The sequence below is a fragment of the Salvelinus sp. IW2-2015 genome, linkage group LG17 (genome assembly GCF_002910315.2).
Source record: "Salvelinus sp. IW2-2015 linkage group LG17, ASM291031v2, whole genome shotgun sequence".
Lineage (NCBI taxonomy): Eukaryota > Metazoa > Chordata > Actinopteri > Salmoniformes > Salmonidae > Salvelinus > Salvelinus sp. IW2-2015.
In genome coordinates this window covers 19985642-20012758 of record NC_036857.1, presented here as the reverse complement: position 1 = coordinate 20012758, position 27117 = coordinate 19985642, and the positions used below count along the sequence as shown (strand labels likewise).

General features: G+C 42.9%; 1 protein-coding gene across 1 annotated transcript in view; it reads right to left on the bottom strand.

Annotated features, from left to right (window-relative positions):
• Nucleotides 1-27117, bottom strand: part of LOC111977225 (metabotropic glutamate receptor 4-like) — a 309721-nt gene that overhangs the window by 228035 nt on the left and 54569 nt on the right. Inside the window, exon 2 of the mRNA XM_024006595.1 lies at nucleotides 3471-4495. Within this exon, the coding sequence (XP_023862363.1) occupies nucleotides 3471-4016 (546 nt within the window). The 5' untranslated portion in view covers nucleotides 4017-4495. The remainder of the gene's footprint in view (nucleotides 1-3470; nucleotides 4496-27117) is intronic.

Genomic DNA, 27117 nt, shown 5'->3' with positions numbered 1-27117 from the left:
CGACCCTGTTATGACATTGAAAAGGGACTGTGTAGCCTACTGACTGTCATTATCTAGAGCTCACCTAGAGCCCCGTTTCCATTGGCACTTTGAAGTCATCCCGGGTTGGGCTGGCCTTGGTGGGCTAGCTCAAATTGCATTCCTACTGCATCCAGAAATGAGAAATTGTCATGTTGCTAGGTAGCCAATATGTGACTGCAGTTGACTTTGTTAATGTTGCTAGCTAGCTAGCAAGATGTTGAAGAACTGTATTTAGCCTGCTGACGTTAGCTAGCTAGCTAAACGGTTAGCATTGTCGCTAGCATAACAGGCTAGCTAGCTTAATTACTACCTTGATTCTTGCTTGACATGGCATTGGCTATTACCTAGCTAGCTAACCAAGCAAACCAGACGACAGGTTTGATATGATGTAGCTAAGTAGCTAGCTTTCAATATGACCTGGACGGCTAAAATTCCAGCTAGCTCACGTTCAACTCTGAAACAGCTAACCGAGGGTTGACTGTTTAATAAAAGTTTATTGTGTAGTGCAAAAATGAATGCAGGATCTAGCTATGGTGGAAATMTGTGTCATGTCTGACTACTGCAGTACTGCTTGTCCATGTGCTAGCTAACAGCAACAAGCCCTGATGAGCTAGCTAAATATTGTGTCAGCATCCAGCAGTGATCAGTTTGGTGATTGCATAGTAACGGCGTCAGCAGCCCACATTCTAATCGAGCTAACACCAGTTGTGAAACTGGGCTGCGCTGGCCCCGGTTTCCTTRGACCCAGCTAGAATTTGAGAATTCCATTCGAGCCAGCTAAAATTTGACCCTAAATTGGCACTAATTTTAATTGTCAGTGGAAACGGGGCTCTAGTGACCTGCACTTAGTTGGTGTACCACTTGGCCATGAGCCCTTCATCACTGTAACTGAATTAGAAACGAGAGCATTCTGAAACCAGTGCAATCTGAAATCAGTGCAATCTTCTCCACACATCTTTCTGAAGACTGCCTCCCACTTTGATCAAATCTCTTACCGCCATCATCCAATCATCTGAAAAAAACACACTCATTCCTCAACAGCGAGGATGAGAAAGACAAAAACATAGGTTGTGCAGATGAAAGATACAGTGTCAAGTTCTTGAAATAATTAGAAACAAGAGGAGTATGTATCTGCTGCAATACCACCCTCATTCACTAATGAAGAGGAGCCATTATATCGAGCTAATGATGGTGATGTGATCCAGGCGGAGGCAGGCTGAGGTAGGCCAGCATGGTGTGAGCACAGCACTGGTTATTATATCCTTACCCCAAACACAGACTGCTACTGTCAGCTACTGCAGTAGAGTGTCTCCCGATGATCCTTGTTGACTTTCAAGTTCTGGGGACATTTCCCAGCTTCTCAATTTGATATTCAAATGATATTTGCACAGAGCTCAAAAGGGTACTTATCAGAGCACATAGCATTGGAAATCACAACGAGGTGCATAGCTGCTTTCTGGCTTTTATTCAGTATAATTGCAGTACAAATACAGAACAGGCGGCTTTTTGTGCAGGGGGCGATTAAAGTACATGCTCGCCACTGAGGTGACCTGAGAAGCTAAGAACACTGATTACACACAGTTTAAATCCAACCAGCTTATGCTCTGCATGCCCCCAAGCATTATCTGTTACTGTCACTGTCTGGCACTGTGAACACAGTACAGAGAACACAGATCGCTGTGCTGATATTGTATTATGGGAATTATGTTATTCAAACAAGCCTCAAGCATCCAGTCTTCCTTCCGATGTTCCAAATGTTCTATGAGCGTCATAATATTGTAGTTACATTATAACACAGCCCAACTGTTTGCCCATTGTTCTGCCTGGCATCTTCATCATTCCTATGACAGCTTTGTGTTGGCATTATGAAAGGGCCTGTCTTCTTGTGTTTGTGTTTACTTTTGTTTTCACACTGGCACGTTATGTTTGGATCCTGAGAGCAAACATAATACTGTTGAGGCTCGTTTTAGATCTTTAATAAGTGTTGAACGAGCTCAAACGGTTACATGCATGACTTGCCCTATTTAATTAGAGGCAAAACACCACTAAGGACTCTTCCCAAATTAATGTCATTATGGGGAGAGGCTGAGGACTAATGATGAGCCTCAACTGTCAGAACAGTGAAAAATATGTCTGGTTCTAATGAAACTTTTATAGAACTTACAAACCACAAAGACCACATCCAACTGAGGCAAACACAGATGGCCAACATACAGGCAGAAGACTATGTTGGTTTGATAAGAAAAAATATTTTTGGAATATGATTTTTAATTGGTTTAATGAGGGGATTAAACCCTGGGGTGAAAATAGATTCACTTTTTCCCGGTACAGGACCTCCTATGGGTTTACACGCTTGACTAATCATAGAATTACATATAAAATCCCTATTAATTAATTCAATAGGATCTCTGTGGGCCTAGTCGTAAAGATCTGTCATTTAACTTTTTAAATGTATTACCTTTTATTGTGGCATAAACCCAACCAGTCATGATGTTTTCATCTGTTTGTCAAACAATCACTTCAGAAGGCTCCTTTACTAGGCTACCCGCGCACGTTCATCCACTCACAACATATTTCCAGCCTCCAAACAGTGGTGAATGGAAAGAGACATCTGTTACACAAAACACCAGAAAGTGTAAGGACATTTGGCGATTGTCATTAGGCCAGAATGTATGTGTCTACTGCTGTCCACACGCGTCTTGGTTTCGGCCAATCATCTCTGCCTTGGCAAAATTTCTGTGTTCTCATCTGACCACATCGCATTTTAGAGCATAGGCTATATCACTCGTTTTCAAGTCCTTTCGCTAATTTATCATGCCTCTGACATTCAGTAATGATTAATAATGGTGTAATAGCCCCCAGATATTTTGGCTCATGTTTTACCGGTACGGCGTACCCCCACTATTTATTTTGCAGGGACTCTGTACCGGACCATACCGCCTTACTTTCATCCCTGTGTGAACCTAATTCCTCACATGAATGAGTTGATGCCCATACAAGAGCGACATGGTGCATTTTCACAGACACAGAGCATTCCTGAAATGTGAGATATTGAATACGCCTCTAGCTACACTATGTAATATCACCTTAGAGAGAAGACATGGAGTAAAAGCCTATAGGAAATGTGGGGAGTGTTTTTATCACATCAACATTTCCATAATGTTGGAAAATGACAATAGATCTTTATCCTTTCATGAAAAACATTTAAAACACTTTTACCAGTAAAAGCAACCTAGCCTTTTGATGACACCTATTGCAAATAATCATACATGAATCAGGCAATAGCGTCAGCTACAGATTTCTGTCACATTGCTTTCATTGCAGCCTCGCTTGCATTCTCACTTGCAGAGCGTGCTGCCTGCCAGCCTACAAACGACTGTTGAGAGAGACTACTTTCATAGCCACCACCATCATTCACAGCCATTAACCAATAAGTGTAAGGTACTTACCCTGAAGAGGCGCAGGATGTTGGCCACCATGATTGACACGGAGCTGGCGGAGGCCCCAATGACGCCCACCACCCTCTCAGGCTTGGTGATGATAGGCGGCCCGCCACTCAGGCATTTGATGTCCGTACCGTCCTTCTCGATGAGCGCCTGGACAAAGGTGAGCGACTGCTCCAGGGCGTGGGTGTCCCGTGAACAGGTGTCCAGGATCCTGGCCCCCAGAGTGATGTTGGGCAGCAGCTCGTGGTCGTTGTTGATGCGGTCCAAGGCGAACAGCATAGCCTCCAGTCTGTGGATCCCCTTTTCCTTCTTCAGCTCCCCACAGGCTTTCCCATTGTTTCCTCTGGCGTGTACAGGAAAGAGCCCACCCAGTGAGATATCCCCGTCAATACGGATGGAGTTGAGGTGTGTGTGGCCAGGTGTCTTTGGCTTGGCCCCCAGGACTACCAGGATACAGCAGGTCAGGAGCAGGACCTGACAGGGCCCAGCCGGACCACCTCTGTGGCAGTCAGTCTGCCCCCTCTTCATACAGCTTCCCAGAAGAGTCATGACGGAAGGCTAAGTTAAACCCGCAACCAGCTAAATTGAGTCCCTTTTWAAAAAAATACCACAAACAAATGTCCTAAAGGTTAGCAGCAATATCCCTCAGAGCACATAACTCTCTTCAGATGTCTCTTCTCATGTCTCTCAGTAATACTAATTAGCTTTCTCTCTCTCTTTCTCTTTCTCCACTTTCTTTTGGGGTATTCTCTCTCCCTGCAGTTGGGGTATGGAGAAGGTGTGGAGTTACTAAACAGTTTTGACTGAGGTGGGAGTGAGTCCGTGGAGAGCCATCTCAAGGGGCATTAGAGAGAACAAAGGTGGGAGATAAGCCTTCTTTTCTCCACTCCTCCAGAGCCAGTCAGGGGCGTTTAGCTTCTCTCTGGCTCACCCCCCCGGAGCAGGCAGAAAGTCCTCAGTCAGCCCGAGCAGACCTGCAGGTACTCAAACATGGCCTCCCTCCTCGAGCTCAGAAAGACAGCAGACTTCTGAAAGATAAAAGGAGAAAGGGATGAGATTCTGAGAAAAAGAGGGGGAAAAGAATGAGAGATGAAATGTGATTTCATTGGTCTGATCAACAATAGATATCTCAGTGAGGGGGTTTGCTGCATATTAGTTTCCCACATGGTTCTTATAACAATTCTATCTCAATTGTCGTTAGCTCCCACTCACTGCTTTTCAATTCAATGAAACATGAAAGACATTTTTCACTAACTCTCTACTGTGATGAAGCAGATAATAAGCAGAGTCATGCTTCTTCAATGCTTTTGCATTTGTTAAACATATCTGAGCACAAACAACAACATTGGAGGGTCACGGTTTCTATCAAATAGTGAATCCAGATATTCAAACAGAAAAATCACCAAGTCTAATACTGCAGTCGTATAAATGTTTTTTTCCATTTCACACCCTTGCTTCACTTGCTATTAGAGCACTGTTATGAATTATTCTCATAAGGCCTGGAGTATAACTGACTCAGAGCCTAAGCGGCACGGGTCCTGTTGTGGAAAATATTGAAACAAATACTACTCAGATAACGGAGCTTGTGAATTCAGTTAGACTTTTATTGCAGAGAGCAACAACGCCGAGCACCTCCATGGAAGAACTGCCTCCTCATTCTTAGTGCTTGGCTTTTATACATTTACATAACGTCATCACCCCATTTGCTTTGTTACATAGTTTCCATTCTCTTATTGGCTCAGATATTGGGGTATAGATGCTATTGGTGGCATGACATGCATACCCCTTACCTAAGGTTCCTGTCCAAAGGTCTTTACAAGTTCAGACTAGAGGTCGACCGATTAATCGGAATGGCCGATTAATTAGGGCCGATTTCAAGTTTTCATAACAATCGGAAATCGGTATTTTTACACCTTTATTTAACTAGGCAAGTCAGTTAAGAACACATTCTTATTTTCAATGATGGCCTAGGAACGGTGGGGTAACTGCCTTGTTCAGGGGCAGAAAGACAGATTTTTACCTTGTCAGCTCGAGGATTCAATCTTGCAACTTTACGGTTAACTAGTCCAACGCTCTAACGACCTGCCTCTCATTGCACTCCACGAGGAGCCTGCCTGTTACACGAATGCAGTAAGAAGCCAAGGTAAGTTGCTAGCTAGCATTAAACTTATCTTATAAAAAACAATCAATCAATCATAAATCACTAGTTAAACTAGTAATGTCATCAACCATGTGTAGTTATCTGCGTTGCGCATTCGCGAAAAAGGACTGTCGTTGCTCCAACGTGTACCTAACCATAGACATCAATGCCTTTCTTAAAATCAATACACAAGTATATATTTTTAAACCTGCATATTTAGCTAAAAGAAATCCAGATTAGCAGGCAATATTAACCAGGTGAAAGTGTGTCAATTCTCTTGCGTTCATTGCATGCAGAGTCAGGGTATATGCAACAGTTTGGGCCGCCTGGCTCGTTGCGAACTAATTTGCCCGAATTTTACGTAATTATGACATGACATTGAAGGTTGTGCAATGTAACAGGAATATTTACACTTATGGATGCCACCCGTCAGATAAAATACGGAACGGTTCCGTATTTCACTGAAAGAATAAATGTTTTGTTTTCGAGATGATAGGTTCCGGATTCTACCATATTAATGACCTAAGGCTCATATTTCTGTGTGTTATTATGTTATAATTAAGTCTATGATTTGATAGAGCAGTCTGACTGAGCGATGGTAGGCACCAGCAGGCTCGTAAGCATTCATTCAAACAGCAATTTTGTGCGTTTTGCCAGCAGCTCGTCGCTGTGCTTCAAGCATTGCGCTGTTTATGACTTCAAGCCTATCAACTCCCGAGAGTAGGTTGGTGTAACCGATGTGAAATGGCTAGCTAGTTAGCGGGATGCGCGCTAATAGCGTTTCAAACATCACTCGCTCTGAGACTTGGAGTAGTTGTTCCCCTTGCTCTGCAAGGACTGCGGCTTTTGTGAATCAATGGGTAACGCTGCTTCGAGGGTGGCTGTTGTCGATGTGTTCCTGGTTCGAGCTCAGGTAGGAGCGAGGAGAGGGACGGAAGCTATACTGTTACACTGGCAATACTAAAGTGCCTATAAGAACATCCAATAGTCAAAGGTATATGAAATACAAATCGTATAGAGAGAAATAGTCCTTTATTTCCTATAATAACTACAACCTAAAACTTCTTAGCTGGGAATATTGAAGACTCATGTTAAAAGGAACCACCAGCTTTCATGTTCTCATGGTCTGAGCAAGGAACTTAAACGTTAGCTTTCTTACATGTTACATATTGCACTTTTACTTTCTTCTCCAACACTTTGTTTTTGCAATATTTAAACCAAATTGAACATGTTTCATTATTTATTTGAGGCTAAATTGATTTTATTGATGTATTATATTAAGTTAAAATAAGTGTTCATTCAGTATTGTTGTAATTGTCATTATTACATTTTTTTTATTTTTTTAAAGATTTTTTTTTTAAATCAGCCGATTAAATCGGTATCGGCTTTTTTGGCCCTCCAATAATCGGTATCGGTGTTGAAAAATCATAATCGGTCGACCTCTAGTTCAGACCTACATTATCAATGTATGCTTAACTTATGTGCATGTCCAGTAGCCTTCACAAGATCAGATATGGCCCAGACCAGTCATGTCTTGTTAGTTTACCTTGCCTCATCTACACAAATTCTGCTTAAGTTCTGTTCTTTACATGTCCAATGGTCAATTCAATGTTGATCTAGCTTGGACACTCACATAGGTTTAGCCTTCATTCTGCTTACATATGTCTAATATTTAAGCTTATATTGATTATTCTTTCTACTTCAAAGAGAACAGTATAGGTTACTGAAAATCATCAGATGACTGGAAAATCTCCAACAGTCCATAGGCTGCTTCGTAGCCACGTCCCGCTTTCTTCATGTGGGGAGCAGAATCTCTCCAGGGTGTTTTACCGAAGGCTTATAAAATATCCTGCCTCAAATAGAGAGCGCAGGACGTTCATAATCAAAGTAGGAATATCACTTAACTGATGAAGACATTTGATTGGACCCCACATTCCCCTCGCTCAATTCTCCTCTCCAAACCCATCGTCCGTCCGTCCGTCCGCCCGTCCGTCCGTCCGTCCGTCCGTCCGTCCGTCCGTCCGTCCGTCCGTCCGTCTGTCTGTCTGTCTGGTCCCCCCACAGTAGGCTCTCCTCTTCCACTGTGGCCGACTAATAAAGTGGTGGATGTATACCAGTGGGAAAGACCTGCAGCTGAGTCTGTTTTTCTTCTCTCCCCCTCTGTCTGTGTATCTCTTTCTCTTCTACCTCTCTTTCTCTCCACCCTCTCTCTCTTCCTTTCTTTAATTGGCTGTCCCATGCATAGACAATCAGTCCAACAGCAACTACATCTGCAACAACCTCATACAGCTGTCAGCCATGCCTGGCTTGTCCTGTGATGGAGGCTAGGAAGGGCACCTGGCAGGAAACAGGTCAACATAAAAGGAGATACATGCTGCTCCTTAACCCCAACAATGTGTTGTAGGGTCCCGTTGTTGTGGCTTTGATGTCCCTGATTAGAGTAGGAAGTAGGAAGACAGAGGTCAAAGAAGGGAATAGATGCTTTTCTGCAGAACCCTATCAGCCTACAACAGGATTTACAATATACTGTATCGGGCTGCCTTAGTATGCTGTCATGCCTCGTGAATTATAGACAGCAAATCAAATGATAAAAATGCCCCGCTCCAGTAACTGTACAGTAAAAAGATACAGAGAGAGGCCTAGCTGCTTTGTGCTGGCTTCTCCTGTCCTGCTGGAATCCAAAGGGAGATCTTATAGATCAGTCTCCTATAACACAACATCCATAATGGATGAAGGCTTCCCAGGCTTCCCAGGCTCAGCTGAAGCACAACATCTAGTTCTGGAGAGATGGATGAGAGGGGGAAGAAAGTGAAGCAGATGCAGCTCAGGGTCCATGGAGGATTAGGGCTGGCTTGGCAGAGCACAAGGGATACACTCATTGACTCCCTCCCTCCTCAAACGAGGCTGGGAAGAAACCAATGTCTTCAATAAATAAGGAAAATGGTTTACAATACTGTGATGGAGATGGCCTAGCTTGAAGAGGACCTGTTAAAAAATAGTAAAGCCTTTTGTCCGACTGTGAATAGTTAGCATGTTGCTAGCTAATCTATCTCAGGAAGATGTTTAGGCTACTCCATACCTACTCCATTCATAGACGCTAACTAACTTTAGCGCGTATTGATGAAGGTACACWATATAWACAAAGTATGTGAACACTCCTTCAAATTAGTGGATTTGGATATTTCAGCCACACCAGTTGCTGACAGGTGTATAAAATTGAGGACACAGCCATGCAATCTCCACAGACAAACGTTGGCAGTAGAATGGCATTACTGAAGAGCTCAGTGACTTTCAACGTGACACCGTCATAGGATGCCACCTTTCCAACAAGTCAGTTTGTCAAATTTATGCCCCGATAGATCGGCCCCGGTCAACTGTAAGTGTTGTTATTGTGAAGTGGAAACGTCTAGGAACAACAACGGCTTAGCCACAAAGTGGTAGGCCACAAAAGCTCACAGAACGGGACCGCCGAGTGCTGAAGCCCTTAGCCCGGAAACACCATCTGTCCTCGGACGCAACACCCGCTACTAGGTTCCAAACTGCCTCTGAAAGCAACGTCAGCACAAGAACTGTTCGTCGGGAGCTTCATGGAATAGGTTTCCATGGCCGAGCAGCCACACACAAGCCTAAGATRACCATGTGCAATGCCAAGTGTTGGCTGGAGTGGTGTAAAGCTCGCCGCCATTGGACTCTGGAGCAGTGGAAATGCGTTCTCTGGAGTGATGAATTACGCTACACCATCTGGCAGTCCGACAGGCAAATCTGGGTTTGGCGGATGCCAGGAGAACGCTACCTGCCCCAATGCATAGTGCCAACTGTAAAGTTTGGTGGAGGAGGAATAATGGTCTGGGGCTTGTTTTCATTGTTCGGGCTAGGTCCCTTAGTTCCAATGAAGAGAAAGCTTAACACTGCAGCATACAATGACATTCTAGACGATTCTGTGCTTCCAACTTTGTGGCAATAGTTTGGGGAAGGCCCTTTCCTGTTTCAGCATGACAATGCCCCTATGCACAAAGCGAGGTCCATACAGAAATTGTTTGTTGAGATCGGTGTGAAAGAACTTGACTGGCCTGCACATAGCCCTGACCTCAACCCCATTGAACACCTTTGGGATGAATTGGAACACTGACTGCGAGCCAGGCTTAATCGCACAACATAAGTGCCCGACCTCACTAATGCTTTTGTGGCTGAATGGAAGCAAGACCCTGCAGCAATGTTCCAACATCGAGTGGAAAGCCTTCCCAGAAGAGTGGAGGCTGTTATAGCAGCAAAGGGGGGACCAGCTCCATTTTAATGCCCATGATTTTGGAATGAGATGTTTGATGAGCAGGTGTCCACATACRTTTGGTCATGTAGTGTATCTTCTTCCCAGGGGGACTTTTGTTTAGAGGCCCGATGCTTGCTGTAAACGTGAACACGCATCGCTTGCGGTACGGTTTTGGAAACATAAAGAACATATCTTTCATATCAGCATTGAATCATTTTCAAAAAATAATCGGTTCAATTACTATACACCTTTCCCACACGGCCATAATTCCACACAGCATTTATTTATGGAAAACAGATGAAAGACAAAGTCGACTACCTGTGCTAATTAGCTATTTGTGTCTCAGAACACCTGCATGTAAACGGAAGATGGGCGCTACAAACTTGTCACGGAAAAATACTTTTGGTTGCAAAGAAAACGGTTAAAACAGTCTACAGTATGTGCATATTTTGCATTTGTGAAATTTTGATTGATATGAAAGTATAGGACTTTTTGTTTCTAGAACCATACCGCAATTGAGAATCGATTCCCGTTTAGATGGAGTGTATGGCRGTTTTGGCTGCCAGAGCCAATTAGCCTCTGAACAGAACATGTAAGGTCCTTGGACTATAAGGAGTAATGTTAGGCTCCTTTAGTCCAATATTGGGCCAGGTAGACCCCGTCAGTGCCAAGAGAGTTATATTTACATTTACATTTACATTTAAGTCATTTAGCAGACGCTCTTATCCAGAGCGACTTACAAATTTTGGCAGCAATGCCGGCTTAGGCCTAGTCCTTTTTATTACTCGAGCCTTTCAGGGATTTGTTTGTTTTGTCTTTTTGAACCTTTTTCAGTAACCTCAATTTTGTATCACCCAATAAATAAAGCTACACCTGATTTTACCCCTTTAACTTTGCCTCCTTTTGCATCATACTCTCATGGCTGTAAGACCTGTGACTGTTTTCACAAATCTGTACCCAGAAGGTAATGATCTTCCTGAGTGGCCTGTACGCTATGTGTTACCTCAGCTGCAAGCAGAATTACAACATTATGTGGGTGGCCTGAAAATAATCTCTCTATCCAGGGTAATCAGCTCTTTGATAATTCTCTATGAGATCATAATCAAAGCATAATAATTCAACCTGGACTCAGCGGTAGAAGTAACATAGTAAATGTAAATCCTGGGCACTCCAATTAATATGAAATGCTACGTTTTGTATTGCATGTATTCATTTGTGGATGTCCATCATCCATTTCGTATGATATGTTACGAATTGCAATTCGTACAATATGTTACGAATTTGCAAAACATATGATACGTTACGAATTCCAATTTGTTGTGGCTAACGTTAGCTAGGTGGCTAACACTAATGTTAATTTGGTAGCTAAAGTTAGTGGTTAGGGGTAGTTAGGTGTTAAGGTTAGGAGTTAGGTTAAAGGGTTACGGTTAGGGAAGAGTTAGCTAACATGCTAAGTAGTTTCAAAGTAGCTAAAAAGTTGTAAGTGTCGCAAAGTTGCTAATTAGCTAAAATGCTAAAGTTGTCCATGATGAGATTCGAACATGCAACCTTTGGGTTGCTAGACGGTCACGTTAAACTTCTACCCACCACCCCGACCAACCACCCTACTTTGGTTTTTGTCTTAAGTAACCTTCTGTCTTGTGTAACCATACCAAATGTAACATATCATACTAATTTGAGTGTCCTGGATTTACATTTACTATGTTACGTCAAGTATATGAGAACAGGCTGGATAATTTGAAAAGCTGCTGGCCAGTTATCTGCATGAGTCTCATTTCCAAATCTCCTTCCCCCCAGGTTGTTACGATTACAAAGCTAATACAGCAACAAGGAAGGTAATTACAGCATTGTGACCAAACAGAGCAGACAAATAAATTGCTTCAGCGCTGGACAATTCTCCAGTGAAATGACATGAAATGACAAGAAACCAGATCAGAATAACAAGCCCTGGCACTTTGGCGCAAGGCGGGAAAAAGTACCACATATCGTATCTCCCATTCCCAGGAAATAAATCAGTTTGAATATTACTCATGTTGCCTGAGTTTGTTCTCACCCTCTCCCCCTCTATCCTTCTTCCTCTCTTCCTCTCTCCGTCCCCCCAGTCCACCCCCAGCCCTCTCTCACTCTCTCTCACCATGCCCTCTTAGCCAATGTGGACACCAAAGGTATGTGCCTGGGCCATGCCTTTTGCTGTCAGAGTTGGAGACTGCACACACGGTGGCATCTACACCACGGTGGCATCTACACCAGATGTTCTAGACACAGGACCCAGATGGGAAGAGCAGATCAACATCATCTGTCTGTCTGTTGAAGAGGAGTAAGAGGTATAGAGGGCAATTGCTGACTACTTAGCAACTCGGCAAGAATCAAAAAACATCTCATTACAACTCCAGTTCCTCAACATCCACTTTCATCAGGTGTCACTGACAAACATTTTACTTCACTTGACATCCCTAATTTACAGTGTATGAGCAACAAGAAAATAGTCTGAGAGTGTGCTTGTGTGTGTAGGTGTGTTTAGGAATGTGTATAATCTAGGATGCACAGGAAGACCGGTTGGTGGTCATTGAAGCTTCAAATTGCTCGGCGTGCACATCACTGACAACCTGAAAGTATCCATCCACGCAGACAGTGTGCTGAAGAATGCGCAACAGCGCCTCTTCCACCTCAGGAGGCTGAAGAAATTAGTCTTGGCCCCTTACAAAACTACAGCACCATTGAAAGCATCCTGTCCGGCTGTGTCACCGCCTGGTACAGCAACTGCACCGGGCTCTCCAAAGGATCACCACCTGGTATGGCAACGCATCACCGGGGGTACACTGCCTGCCCTCCAGGACCTCTACAGCACCCGGTGTCACAGGAAGGCCAAGAAGATCATCAAGGACCTCAGCCACCCGAGCCATGGCCTGTTCACCCCACTACCATCTAGAAGGCAGAGACAGTATAGGTGCATCAAAGCTGGGACAGAGAGACTGAAAAACAGCTTATCAGACTGTTATTAAATAGTCAGCACTAGGCGGCCTCCGCCCAGTACCCTGCCCTGAACTTTAGTCACTGTTACRAGTTGGCTTCCACCCGGTACTCAACCCTGCACCTTAGAGACTGCTGCCCTATGTACATTGAACACTGGTTACTTTAATAATGTTTAAATACTGTTTTATCTACTTCATATTATGTATATACTGTATTCTAGTCAAGGCTCATCCTATAACTACTTCTGTACACACCTTTTCTGTTCATATACTGTCCATGATGTCTATTGTAACATTCGTCTTCCTCCTCCTCGTCTGAGGAGGAGCAAGGATCAGACCAAAGCGCAGAGTGGTTTGAATACATACTATCGTTTATTAAACGAAGACAAAAAAACACTTGAACAAACTACAAAACAATAAACGACGTGAACTGAAATGACCTGAACTTGAGAACATATAAAACATGAACGCACGAACAGGAACAAACGAAACAGTACCGTGTGGCGAACAAACACAGACACAGCAACAATCACCCACAAACAACCAGTGAAAACAGCCTACCTTAATATGGCTCCCAATCAGAGACAATGACAAACACCTGTCTCTGATTGAGAACCATATTAGGCCAAACGAACAAACCTAAACATAGAAACAAATAACATAGACTGCCCACCCCAACTCACGCCCTGACCATACTAAATAATTACAAAACAAGGGAAATAAGGTCAGGAACGTGACATCTATACACACCATCATATACATACAGTACAGTATATATTTATATTCTGGACATTGCTTGTTCTAATGTTTCTATATTTCTTAAATTTTTGGGATATGCGTGTATTGTAGTGTAAGGTATTACACTGCACTGTTGGAGCTAGGAACATAAGCAATTCGCTACACCCGCGATAACATCCACCTACACCCATCATCCACCTACACCCTCCATGTTATGAACTACTTGGCATCAACTGTATGTTCCATTATGGGCCATCATAATACCTGGCTGGTATATATTGAATGCATCAGCTGCAAACAAATGGCCCCTGGACCAATATGTCTGTCTGGATGGAATAGGTAGCCAGAGTGGGGGGCTCAACTCAGTTCAATTTCAGAACACAGAGCTGAAGCCTGGTAATACCGTGCACTGTGCTAATATGGCCCTCAGAGTGCGGCTGGGCAGCCATGCGTCTGACAGTGATATCCTAATCCGACAGGAGACTGCTGTCTGGCCGTTATGCTTCATCAGCACTCACACTTAGGCCCCAAATGGGCAATAGGATCACAGTGGGGAGCAGAAATTAATTATTGTGTTTCAGGAGACGCTTTTCTGTCTCACTCATAGTACATATGACTGGTGCATGATTCTCCTGTGTCAATATACGAGAGCCAAATGTTTCATTGCCTTGAAGACACAAGTGTCTGCCTTCTTATATCAGGAAGGGCTCATACCAATCACTTGTTGGCATATAAACAAATATACACGCACATACATCCACAGGTACACATACAACAACCTGTGTCTATCTCTATCCAAGCTCAAAGAGGTCTTATAGGTTCCATATCCATCAGACAGACACTGGAGGAATCCACATCCAGTGAAGTCTGTCAGCTACTTTAAAGGTAATAAAACTGAGCCAGTGAGATCAACCACCACTGGGATCAACCACCACCGTGACTGACTGTCACTTGAGTGGGAAAGAGAGAAAGTATTTCCTAACTGTCTGAGATTGGTAACGTAAACTCACCCCATTCCGTACAAATGTGTGCAACCGCAACATTCAAACGAGGCTACAAAGAAAACTAATGGGACTGTAGCAACTGTGTTGACTTCAAAATCGGGGGTGTGAACTAGGTTTCTATTCAAGCGTTGATCGACATGGTAATGGCTCTATAGCATTGGAGAAAAGTTGAAAAAACMGACCCMCRGTTARWTRMTGACGTGTCATGTCGTAACGTACAGCACGCATAAAGCAACTATTTCTGTCTTACAATCTCTCTCCACCAGGTGTAGCACTTCTCTCATCGTTTAAAAACAAGAAATGGACAGTGACGGGGGTAAGGGGGGGATACCTAGTCATTTTTTGCGTCATCATTGCATGCGATCATCATTCTCAAAGCCGCTGTTAACTTCTAAGATCACTTTAGCACCGCCCTAAAAGCCCGATTCAAATTCGACACAAACCTTCAAATAGGTATGTAATGACACATTATATAAACTCTTTATAGTGTTTTATTTACATTTTAGAGGCGATAAGGTGATAAGTTGGACAGATCGAGTGAAAAAAAGCTATTTTCCCACACAACATTTCTCCTTCTCACCATCACGCATTAGTTTCGCTTCCCCACCCGCCATTTTTWWAAATACCCGACGGGGCTCATTGCCTGCTTGAATTATGCAGAAACGGGCAGCGTTTAGGTCATGTAATTGATAATGTTGGAAAGGGGAGAAATTGTGCTTTACAATGGTATTGACATTACAGTTGATCTGGACGTATTACGTTTTTGGGGCGCTAAAATAAGGGCAATTGTACGGACCAAGGCGATGTACGAGTTTACGTGAGTTTACGTTAGCAGTGTTAGCAGTTGATGTTATTCTTCAAGAACACAGACCCCAAAGCAAATCAGGGGGAGAAAAATATATTTATTCAAAGAGAACAAATCATAGTTGTCATGCTGGAAAGTAGAAAGTAGATGGTAGATGGTCATTCTTCCCTGTCCTCAATGGTTTCTCCTCTGAACAAAGAGACAGCCTGTGGTTGACCAATTATAATTCCTTGCAGTAAAATTGGGCCAATGGCCAAATAACAATTATCCCATTTCAGGCTCAATGTATAGACAATTCGGACCAAAAAGAACTTGCCACATGTAGCTATGAGTCCCGGACTGAAATTCCTCCCGTGTCCCTGACCCATTAATATTCAGTTCCCCTATCATGATCGTCGTAAGGATTGGACCAAGGTGCAGCGTGGTAAGCGATCATTTTKTTTTATTTAAATGAACACCGAACAAAAAACAACAAAATACAGAACGAAACGTGAAGCTACTGGTGTGCACACAGGCAACTATCTGTAGACAAGATCCCACAAATACAATGGGGAAATGGCTACCTAAATATGATCCCCAATCAGAGACAACGATAAACAGCTGTCTCTGATTGGGATTCATACCAGGCCAACATAAACCATTAATCACCTAGATGACCCACCCTAGTCACTATCACGCCCCAACCAACATAGAGAATAAACAGCTCTCTATGGTCAGGGCGTGACATCCACATTACAGACAAAAAACTATTTAAATTGATCACTAATTCCCTCTTGACCTTTAGTCCTCTGCGTTGTGTATTTATCTTCAAATATTATTACAGCAGTGGCAGATCCTAAATACTTACAGACTCTGTCAAAAGAGCTTCAAATCAGCATGTGGTCACTTGTTTAAGACAGGTGCAAGGAAACACTGTATATAGAACTGTTTGGTCATAATGCATCACTATGTTTGGAGGAAAAAGGGGGAAGCCGAAGAAACACATCCCAACCGTGAAGCACGGGGGTGGCAGCATCATGTTGTGGGTGTGCTTTTCTGCAGGAGGGCCTGGTGCACTTCACAAAATAGATGGCATCATGAGGCAGGTAAATTATGTGGATATATTGAAGCAACATCTCAAAACATCAGTCAGGAAGTTAAAGCTTGGTTGCAAATGTCTTCCAAATGGACAATGACCCAACCATCTTCCAAAGTTGTGTCAAAATGGCTTACGGACAACAAAGTCAAGGTATTGGAGTGGCCATCACAAAGCCCTGACCTCAATCCTATAGAGAATTTGTGGGCAGAACTGAAAAAGTGTCTACAAACCTGACTCAGTTACACAGCTCTGTACAGAGGAATGGGCCAAAATTCACCCAACTTATTGTGGGAAGCTTGTAGAAGTCTACCCGAAACATTTGACCCAAGTTAACACAATTTAAAGTCAATGCTACCAAATACTAATTGAGTGTATGTAAACTTCTGACCACTGGGAATGTGATGAAAGAATTAAAGCTGAAATAAATAATTCTCTCTACTATTATTCTGACATTTCACATTCTTAAAATAAAGTGGTGATCCTAATTGATCTAAAGACAGGGGATTTTTACTAGGATTAAATGTCAGGAATTGTGAAAAACTGAGTTTAAATGTATTTGGCTAAGGTGTATGTAAACTTCCGTCTTCAACTGTACATATTGAGGAAAGCAATTTCATTTATAATTGTTACCCTTTTTCAACATGTCTGAGGAAATTGCGTACCAAAATGAAGATGAAAATAAATATATTTTAAAATCTTTTTTAGGATCAACAGTTAATTCTTCACTGTTTATATTTTCTTTTGAGTGTGTGTGTGTGTGGTGTGTGTGTGTGTGGTGTGTGTGTGTGTGTGTGTGGTGTGTGTGTGTGTGTGTTGTGTGTGTGTGTGTGTGTGTGTGTGTGTGTGTGTGTGTGTGTGTGTGTGTGTGGTGTGTGTGTGTGGTGTGTGTGTGTGTGTGTGTGTGTGTGTGTGTGTGTGTGTGTGTTTGTGTGTTGTGTGCTTGCGTGTCGTGTCGCAGCTATGTCTTACTATACTTCCCCGGGACTCTGAATAAAGTCAGATTGCAGCAGTTGTAGCCAGGTTCTTGTTACCTAACAGTTCATCTATTATGAATGGATCAGTAAGGTGCCAGAGGGACAATCTGGGAGACAACACATGAACTTCTTTCAGGAATATGACCGTCAAGAAAATAAATTACACACAGAACTACAATGCATGTATTATAATCTTGGCAAGTATCACGTTCTTTTATTGTGAAATGTTCTGTGCACAATGAGCCAGAACCGAGGTAGAGAGAAAAACAAGGGAAGAGGGGCAGTGAGAGAGAGAAAGCGAGAGAGAAGACAGAGTATAGAGGGGAAGAGAAAAAGAGAGAGAGAGCGAGAGAGAGCGAGCGAGACAGAGCGAGAGAGAGAGAGACAGAGAGAGAGAGCGAAAGAGAGAGAGCGAAAGAGAGCAACAGGTTCATTACATATATTCTAACTCCATGTTATGCTACCTGCATTCATCCCAGCTCTATAACAGACTTCAGACACTCCCCACATTCAAACACTCCCTCTATTCGCCATCAGCTTACTCACACAAGGACAAAGGATATTGGAAAAATGCTTATTCACTAATTAACAGTTTGGTCATTATTTTTGTTGTTGTTTATAACAGTTAACCAAATTGTTGACAAAATTGTCTTTCTTTCTAGTTGCCGCTGTCCTTGGTGCTAATGTTGCTAATGTTGTTGGTGTTAGTGTCCTAAGTCAGGTGATAACATATGTTGAAATGAAATTGGACAAATATTGAGAAACTAAATGTGAGCAAAGAAACACAACCTTCAAAGGACCGTCTGTGTACAGTCCATACCCGGCTAGCACATAACGTTCTGAGAACCATATGCTTCTTATAGCTTGGTGAGAGTGTGGTTGTCCTATGGTTATTTTGCATACAACCTTCCCACAACATTCTGGYAATGTTGCAAGATACCGAGCTAGCAGATTACGTTCTGAGAACCATATGTTTCTTAGGTGGGAATTTCAGTACTTCAGCATAATGTTTCCAACATGTTTCCTCATTGGCCACACCTGATCTTAATGAGTGCTTGTTTACTTTGAAATGGGGTCTGGTTGAATAGAATAAAATCAACAGCTTTGTATGAGCAAAAGAAAAACATGGCATGCTAGTTCTGTCCTGGTGGTGCAGTGGACTAATTCCATGGATAGAGAACAGAAGATCATAGGTTTGAATCTTACTGATGCAATGCCACAATAAAATATAAATGTGTTTGCATGATTAATGGCTAAGCAAATTAATTTCCATGTGTCCTACATGTGCTTGGAATTATCTTAAGGTTAGCAGTGCTATTAAAAGTCTTATTGAAACATGTTCTCAGAACGTTATTTAATTATTACCTTCAAATAACATAATTTCCATTCTTAGAACGTTAATTAAACTTCCCAGGAAAACTTTCAGGGAACCATAGTAAAATGTTCTCAGAACCTCTCTGCTACCTAAAAAGCAATGTTCCCAGAACATGCTAAATGTTCACTTTCGGTTCTCAGAACAAAAAGAAGTTATGTTTTACCAGTCAAGAAACGTATGGCTATGGTTCCAGAACCAATGGGAAACCTAAAACTTGTGCTTATGCACATTGAACCAAATGTGCCAGTTGAGAAAGCCCTGGTGTAGCGTGATACTATACAAACTTGCTGGAAACCCAACATTGTCTCTGTGCAGTAGGCTACATGTATTACTCTGAGACGTGATCGGTTTTGTTCAGCATCAGGCAGTGATTAAATGCCTGTTTATTCTGTTTATAAGACTACTGTATGATGCAACCCAACCCTTACCCTGCCAGTGTTAAAAGACACTATCTACGTAGTTCCTCTCAGGGTCTCCTCCACCGCTATGCATGAAATGTGTCAATTATTTACAGCCTGGCCTTTTAAGTTCCTTTGTAACGTATGTACAAGTCACACTGGTGGGATTTGAGCTAGTCGTTGAGGAGGAAAAGTCTGTCTTTGTTCTGAATTTCTTAAAATGTTTACTGTAAAAGTACACAATGTCTCTCTGAGAGACTGTGGAAAAGTGAGAGGGGGGGTGAGGGAGGGAGATAGGGGGAAGCCAGTGAAGCAACGAGCAAAGCTAATAGCAGAGGTTCCATGTGTGTCCCACTTTGCATGGGCTAATTTTACATGTGCCACAGTTTACAACAAGCTCTTTGAGCTTGGCTAGTCTGTGGTTTACCATAAGCAATTGAATAGAATGCGCCCTAAATATGCCATGTGAATGAGATACAGTGAACCACTGCCGCATCCTCATCCAGCTGCAAGTCTCTAGCCTCATATTATACTGTAGGGGTTGCTCTACAGACCCACTCAAATAACACTAAACCAAGCAATACATTTGCTTTGATGATAATGCAATACATCATTTCAAATGCAACTCGATATTATACTGAGGATTTTCTAATGGTCGTATAAATCAGAAGGGCGAGGTTTGCAAAATGGCTGACATGGTGTAAATATTGGCAGAGGTGTAGGCGACAGACATACACTTGGAATTGTTGCAGACAGTCCAGACTCCAGACAGAGTATCAGTGATCACATCATGTGAGTTAGATGTTCAACATAAAACGACAAGGATTCCTTTTCTCTCCTTCTGACAGATAAATGTTGCTAGCGTGTGCTTTTCAGCCGGTGCCAAGCGAATAAGGAGGAGTATTATTCTATTTGATACTCAGGACAGACGATGCTGCTGACACACACACACACACACACACACACACACACACACACACACACACACACACACACACACACACACACACACACACACACACACACACACACACACACACACACACACACACACACACACACACACACACACACACACACACACACACACACACACACACACACACACACACACACACACACACACACACACACAGACACAGACACACAAGCACCAATACACATACACACACTCTCCTGCAGATCAATACACATGCGTCACTAGGGCTGGCACAATTACTGTATAACTGTGTAACCGACTGTTATGGATGAAGACCGTCATCATAACCGTTTAAAAAATAATATTTTTAGGGTGTGGAACGAACAGCTGACTGAAGACGGGATGGCCGAGCAGTCGTGCGGTTGAGTCCGTTTCTGCTGTAACTTGAACTCTACACAGGATTGAAACTTTGTTGCTCATATGAAATGCCTAGGCAACCGATTATTATTATTTATAAAAAATTTGAATTGCTATTTGAACGGTTATTACAGTAACCAATAACCGTCATCCAAAATTCCATGACTGTCAAAGCTCAAGACATCACAAGGCTCGTGGGGGAAGGGAGTAAAAGGTTGGTTCATAATATCAAAATGAGATGGAAGTGGTGTGTGCGTGCATGTGTGAGATCTGAATTGCAAGTGCTAGGCGGTGAATATAGCTTTAGTCTCCATGGTAAATGTATTTATTTATCCATGGTCATTTATTGTTTGCCACTTGCTCTCATGACTCACCTCTGGTGTCTAAGAGGAATTGTGATGTGGATAGTCTGAGAATGCCTACAGCTAAAGGTGTATTGCAACTAAAAGCATCAGGAATGGACGTGTTGACTTTGCATCGAAAACTAATAAGCTCCCTGCCAAGATAGAATGGGATACACACCAACGCATGTGACCACCTTCTATTGTACACCTAAAGGAAACACGAACTTCCAGGGAAGATATGATGCAACTCCCAGCTCCCACCTCAAACACCCATCTTGATCATAACAATCAAAGGTTTGTCATGTCTTCTACCATGAAAACAAATGGAAAAATACTGTGCCATCTACTAAGCATCACATCCACCCTACTGAACAGACAGCAATCTTTTCTCATGCAGTGGCTCAGTAATGGTTGGCACATCACAAAGCAGCAGGCAGCGGTACAGCCAGGGCAGGTGTTGGCAGTGTGCCAGAGCCCTGAGTAGGCAATGGCTATGCCTCTGTTCTAGGGACACAGGAGTGGAAGATTGGGGGATGGAGAGAAGGGGGAGAGAGACCACAAACTGTATTTGTGAGGAGGATTCCAAATGCTTGGGAATCACACAATGGCTATGTCACTGTTCTAGTGAAACCTCCCAGCCGGTAAGAAGACAGGAGTGAAGGAGTGGGGGATGTAGAGAAAGGGAGATATGATAAACTGTATTCGTGAGGAGGATTCCAAATGCTTGGGAATGTCACGGTAACGTTGTTCCAAATATAGCCTGGGTTTATTTATGGTCCTGAAAACAGAAGGCATTAATATTGCATCCCCTCTGCGTTTTGCCACCCGTCAAAGAGCGTTTTAATGTTTAGGCACACATGGATGGAGAAGGTAGGGATCTTTAGCATGACAGCTCTTCCATTTGCCTCTGATGCTTTCCTTTCCTTTGCCTGCAGGCCAGGGATGAGGGATCTTCTTGAAGGGTTACATTTTCCTCATCAATCTACACACAATACCCCATAATGACAAAGCAAAAACAGGTTTAATTTTTTTTGCAAATGTATTCAAAATAATAAACAGAAATATCTTATTTACATAGGTATTCAGACCATTTGCTATGAGACTCGAAATTGAGCTCAGGTGCATCCTGTTTCCATTGATCATCCTTGAGATGTTTCTACAAATTGATTGCAGTCCATCGGTGGTCAATTCAATTGATTGGACATGATTTGGAAAGGCACACACCTGTCTATATAAGGTCCCACAGTTGACACTGCATGTCAGAGCAAAAACCAACACAGGATTGTGTCGAGGCACAGATCTCGGGAAGTGTCCTCCATCATTCTTAAATGGAAGAAGTTTGAATCCACCAAGACTCTTCCTAGAGCTGGCCACACAGCCAAACTGAGCAATCAGAGGAGAAGGGCCTAGGTCAGGGAGGTGACCAAGAACCTGATGGCCACTCTGACAGAGCTCCAGAGTTCCTCTGTGGAGATGGGAGAACCTTCCAGAAGGATAACCATTTCTGCAGCACTCCAATCACGCCTTTATGGTAGAGTGGCAAGACGGAAGCCACTCCTCAGTAAAAAGCACAAGACAGCTAGGGCTGTTACGGTGACCGTATTACCGCCACACCGGCGGTCATGAGTCATGATGGCAGTCAAAAATACATGTGACCGTTTAGTCACGGTAATTACGCTGCTCCAAGCTCTGATGCTGCTGATGGTCATTAGTAGCTTAACAAACTTGCTAACTGCCAGGTACTCAGCACTTTATTGTCCCTATGATCACTCTGACGTCAATGCAAATGTAATCGAAAATCTAATCGAATACTTCATGAGAGCCCGTGAGCCAATGTTGCACTACATTTCTATAGGCTTTGCAATTGCGTGAGAGTTTGCCAAAAGGCACCTAAAGGATTCTCAGATCATGAGAAACAAGATTCTCTGGTCTGATGAAACCAAGATTGAACTCTTTGGCCTGAGTGCCAATCGTCACGTCTGGAAGAAACCTAGCACCATCCCTACGGTGAAGCACAGTGGTGGCAGCATCATGCTGTTGGGATGTTTTTCAGCGGCAGGGACTGGGAGACTAGTCAGGATCAAAGGAAAGATGAACGGAGCAAAGTACAGAGAGATCCTTGATGAAAACCTGCTCTAGAGCTCTCAGGACCTCAGACTGGGGTGAAGGTTCACCTTCCAACAGGACAACGACCCTAAGTACACAGCCAAGATAACGCAGGAGTCGCTTGGGACAAGTCTGTGAATGTCCTTGAGTGGCCCAGCCAGAGTCCTGACTTGAACCCGATCAAACATCTCTGGAGAGACCTGAAAATAGTTTAGTAGCGATGTTCCCCATCCAACCTGACAGAGATTGAGAGGATCTGCAGAGAAGAATGGGAGAAACTCCCCAAATACAGGTGTGCCAAGCTTGTAGCATCATACCTAAGAAGACTCGAGGCTATAATCACTGCCAAAGGTGCTTCAACAAAGTACTGAGTAAAGGGTCTGAATTCTTATATAAATGTTTTTTTTAGTTTTTTTCAATAGATTTGAATTTTTTTCTAAAAACCTGTTTTTGCTTAGGTATTATGGGGTATTGTGTGTAGATTGATGAGAGGGAAGAAAACAATTGAATCAATTTTAGAATAATGCTGTAACGTAACAAAATGTGGAACAAGTCAACGGATCTGAGTACTTTCCTAATGCACTGTAAATGGCCACAGTTTTAGATTGTATTTGTATAAGAGCACATTTTCCTCCCAATTCAGATGACATGGGCGGAGAGCTTTTGAGGATCTAGTATTAATCACTGTACTTAGCTCCCCCTGGTTCCTTCTGACATCACCACAACAGGGTGGTTCAGCTTCACCCCGTCTCACAGCATGAATCCCATATTTCCATTTCACACGGAAAGATCACTTCTATAAAACCTTTAGTCTGGGGATTAAGTCCATGTCATCAAGACCAAAGGTTCTCCAAGTTCACTTTGAAGCTGGGAGTAGATCCCTGTAAGAAGAGATTAATGGGAAAACAGAGGAGAAGCTCCAGGGTTGGCAGATAGTGTCAGCTAGCCAGGGATCTAGCTCTGGGACTAATTCAACATTTTGAATGCTTTAGTAATGATTGCAGCAAAAAAGGAACATGACAGCACCAAAAACCAGGCATGTCTAAAAGGGACTCACTGTGATGTTAACAGAGACTCCTGATACCAGCTCAGGAGTTCAGGGGAGCGTACATGCATCAACCAGCCAATGCATAATGTGCCATAGGGTTGCCACACCACACACAACACTGCTTCAGGATCTGTGAAAACATTGTTCATGTGCCATAGCTGTAAGTGAATGCCATGCAACTGACTGGAATAGCGATAAGCGGATACGCACTAATTGGAAGAAGCTACATCTCTTCTACGTGTGTATTCCTCTGGTAATACCAATCATCATGTCTTTGTTTGGGGTGCTGATGTGCATCCAAGCCTTTGTTGATACGCATGGTTTGTGCTGTGAGTTCCGTGTTTTCATTGGATTAATTATCTCAGTATCACACAGCAATTAATATGTTGAGAGGAAGGTAAGCTTGTTATGGGTAGACTGCAATTGCAGTACTGTATATCTTTACGATATATCTTTACTGTAAATCTTTACTGTATAGTGTAAATACAGCCTAATGTATTTCAATGTTTCCCAATGATGCATCCCGCGACTCAGTGACCACCACAAAGCCCATGAAACAATCCTATACCTCAAAAAGATAACATCAATGTGGCGGAATGTCATATCACTCTCTCAGCGTAGTCCCCTCATAGTCCTTGTCTGGTTCATCATTCTCTGACACTGGTCTCTAGGCTAGCCTTAAGACCCTGTCCTTCTCTGCTCCAGCCCAGCCTGGCACGAAGAGGAGATGGGCTGTGAAAAGCACCATCTGACCTGTGTTTGAGGCCTGCGGACGGGTTTATAGAGGATTCTGTCAGAAGTTGTTATTCACCCAGAGCTCTGAATCACAGGGACTAATTGTTGGCTGGGAGAGTTTTACAGTGTTAGGGTAATAAGAAGTGATGACAGCCTGTCCAACTGTCCATCAATCTGTTTGCATTGTCTGCTAAGACTAATGGATGAAGCAGTGCCTCTCATTCAGGAGTGCTCTTATAGGGAATAATAATAATCGGAATTTATATCATTGGTATAATCATCATAATCGTGATCATCGTTACTGAAATGCCTGTAACCAAAGTTACAAAGGAAGCTCTGTTTTCCCAATGACAGAAGTGCCTATGTGTGACCTCACAATGTTGAATTTTTTCTTTACGCTTTTCTGACACTCTGACAAATATCTCCATCATCTTAGAGCAAAGAGAGAATAAACCTAACTTTTACAGTTGGTTCAGGTCCAGAAACTTTACACCTCCTGTGCGAGCACTTGTCCCTGAAATATTCTATCCTTTAACTCTGGTGAGAGTGAGAGACAGGTTATAGTGCAGTCTCTCGCTCCTTCCCTCCATCCCTCCCTCCCTAGAAGGCTACTATGAGCTTTTCTTATTTACAGGCTTGTTGTATGCATCCTGGGTTTTTACAAAATATGAGCATTAATTATTTACTTCCTCCCACTTTATCTCAGTCCCTCTCTCTTTTTATCTCTCCCCTCTGTCTCTTTTGGTGACTACTCCACTGCGGAAAATGAGAAAACCTCCTCTTTGAAGCAGAGCTTGCGATGGACCACACCAATTTCGTGTAAGGCACACCTTTAAGTGGAGCTTGGGAGACGATAATTGCACCTTTCATCTGCCTTGTTAAATCTAAGATCAAACAAGACGGGGCAAAGCATGAATGAGACACTGCAATCTAGCGTACTGGCTAAGAGGTAGATGGGTTAGCAGCCTCGGAATACAGCCATCTGTGCTGTGCTTGAGTAGAAATTAAGTTGAATTAATTAGTCACTTGGGTGGTACATTGGTTGTGCACCTGCTGCATCTGAGAAAGCAGGAATTGCAGAGAAAGTTCCTGAGTGTATTTGAGTGGGTAATAACAATCATTCAATATCTTAAAGTAGCATTGAAAGGTAGCTAAGTGAATAGGAAGATAAGGGTCGATCAATGACAATTGATATACCTTTACTGTATAAATTGCCTTTCAGGGAACAYAACACTGATGCGTGATCATCCTAATCTACACTGCATGGATACCAAGCGAATGATCTCATAGGAACTCGAGGTCACCATTCCTTGATTCCATACTGTATGAAGTCATTTGACAGCTCTTTTGACACGATGTCACTCTCAATGCCCTCCGCTGAAAGTCTACCGCCTAGCTAAATCTGTATAGAAACCCTTACATAACTGTGTGCTTGTTGCGCCAACCTGCTTAGTGCTTTGTCTTTAGAATAATTTGCAGAATTTCCATAATAATGTACGCAGGCTTCTTCCTCTTGCATTCGTCACGTCCTGACAGCTCACCATGAAGATAAAGTATTCACCCTCCTGGCCAGATGAAAAGGAGGAGGAGAAATGAGAAATAATGTCATTAACATGAAGCACCTGATCAGAGGTAGTTAGGTGTCTGACTAAACAAGTGTCCTACTAACAGGATCCTCCTGAAAAAAATCCCTCTGTTTAGCTTTAACCTTGATAGCTATCCAGTCTTTAACAAGGGAGACTGACTGAACAAGTGTCCTACAAACAGGATCCTAACCTTGATATCTATCCAGTCTTTAACATAGGAGACTGACTGAACACGTGTCCTACAAACAGGATCCTAACCTTGGTATCTATCCAGTCTTTAACATAGGAGACTGACTGAACACGTGTCCTACAAACAGGATCCTAACCTTGGTATCTATCCAGGCAAATCCAAGTCTTTAACATAGGAGACTGATTGAACAAGTGTCCCACAAACAGGATCCTAACCTTGATATCTATCCAGGTAATTCCACGTCTTTAACATAGGAGAATACAAGGAGAATATCCATGTACGTGTTTCTGCGGATCCACCAGGATGTAGAGTAACACACTGAACACTGCTCAGATACAGTAGGACATGTCAAACAGGGAAAAGGCTGTTAGAGCTGCCAGAGGAAGGAGCTACGTTAGAGCCAGAAGAGGCTCTGAATACCTTTAAATCCATTAGGGGAACTTGGTAGCTTGAAGAACAGTGGGGCTGCTAGATACTACTGTAGGTGAGGTAGAGGAACTGATCATGCTGGGAAAGACAGCAGGTCTAGGTAGCCTCGTGCAGTCTGTATGTAC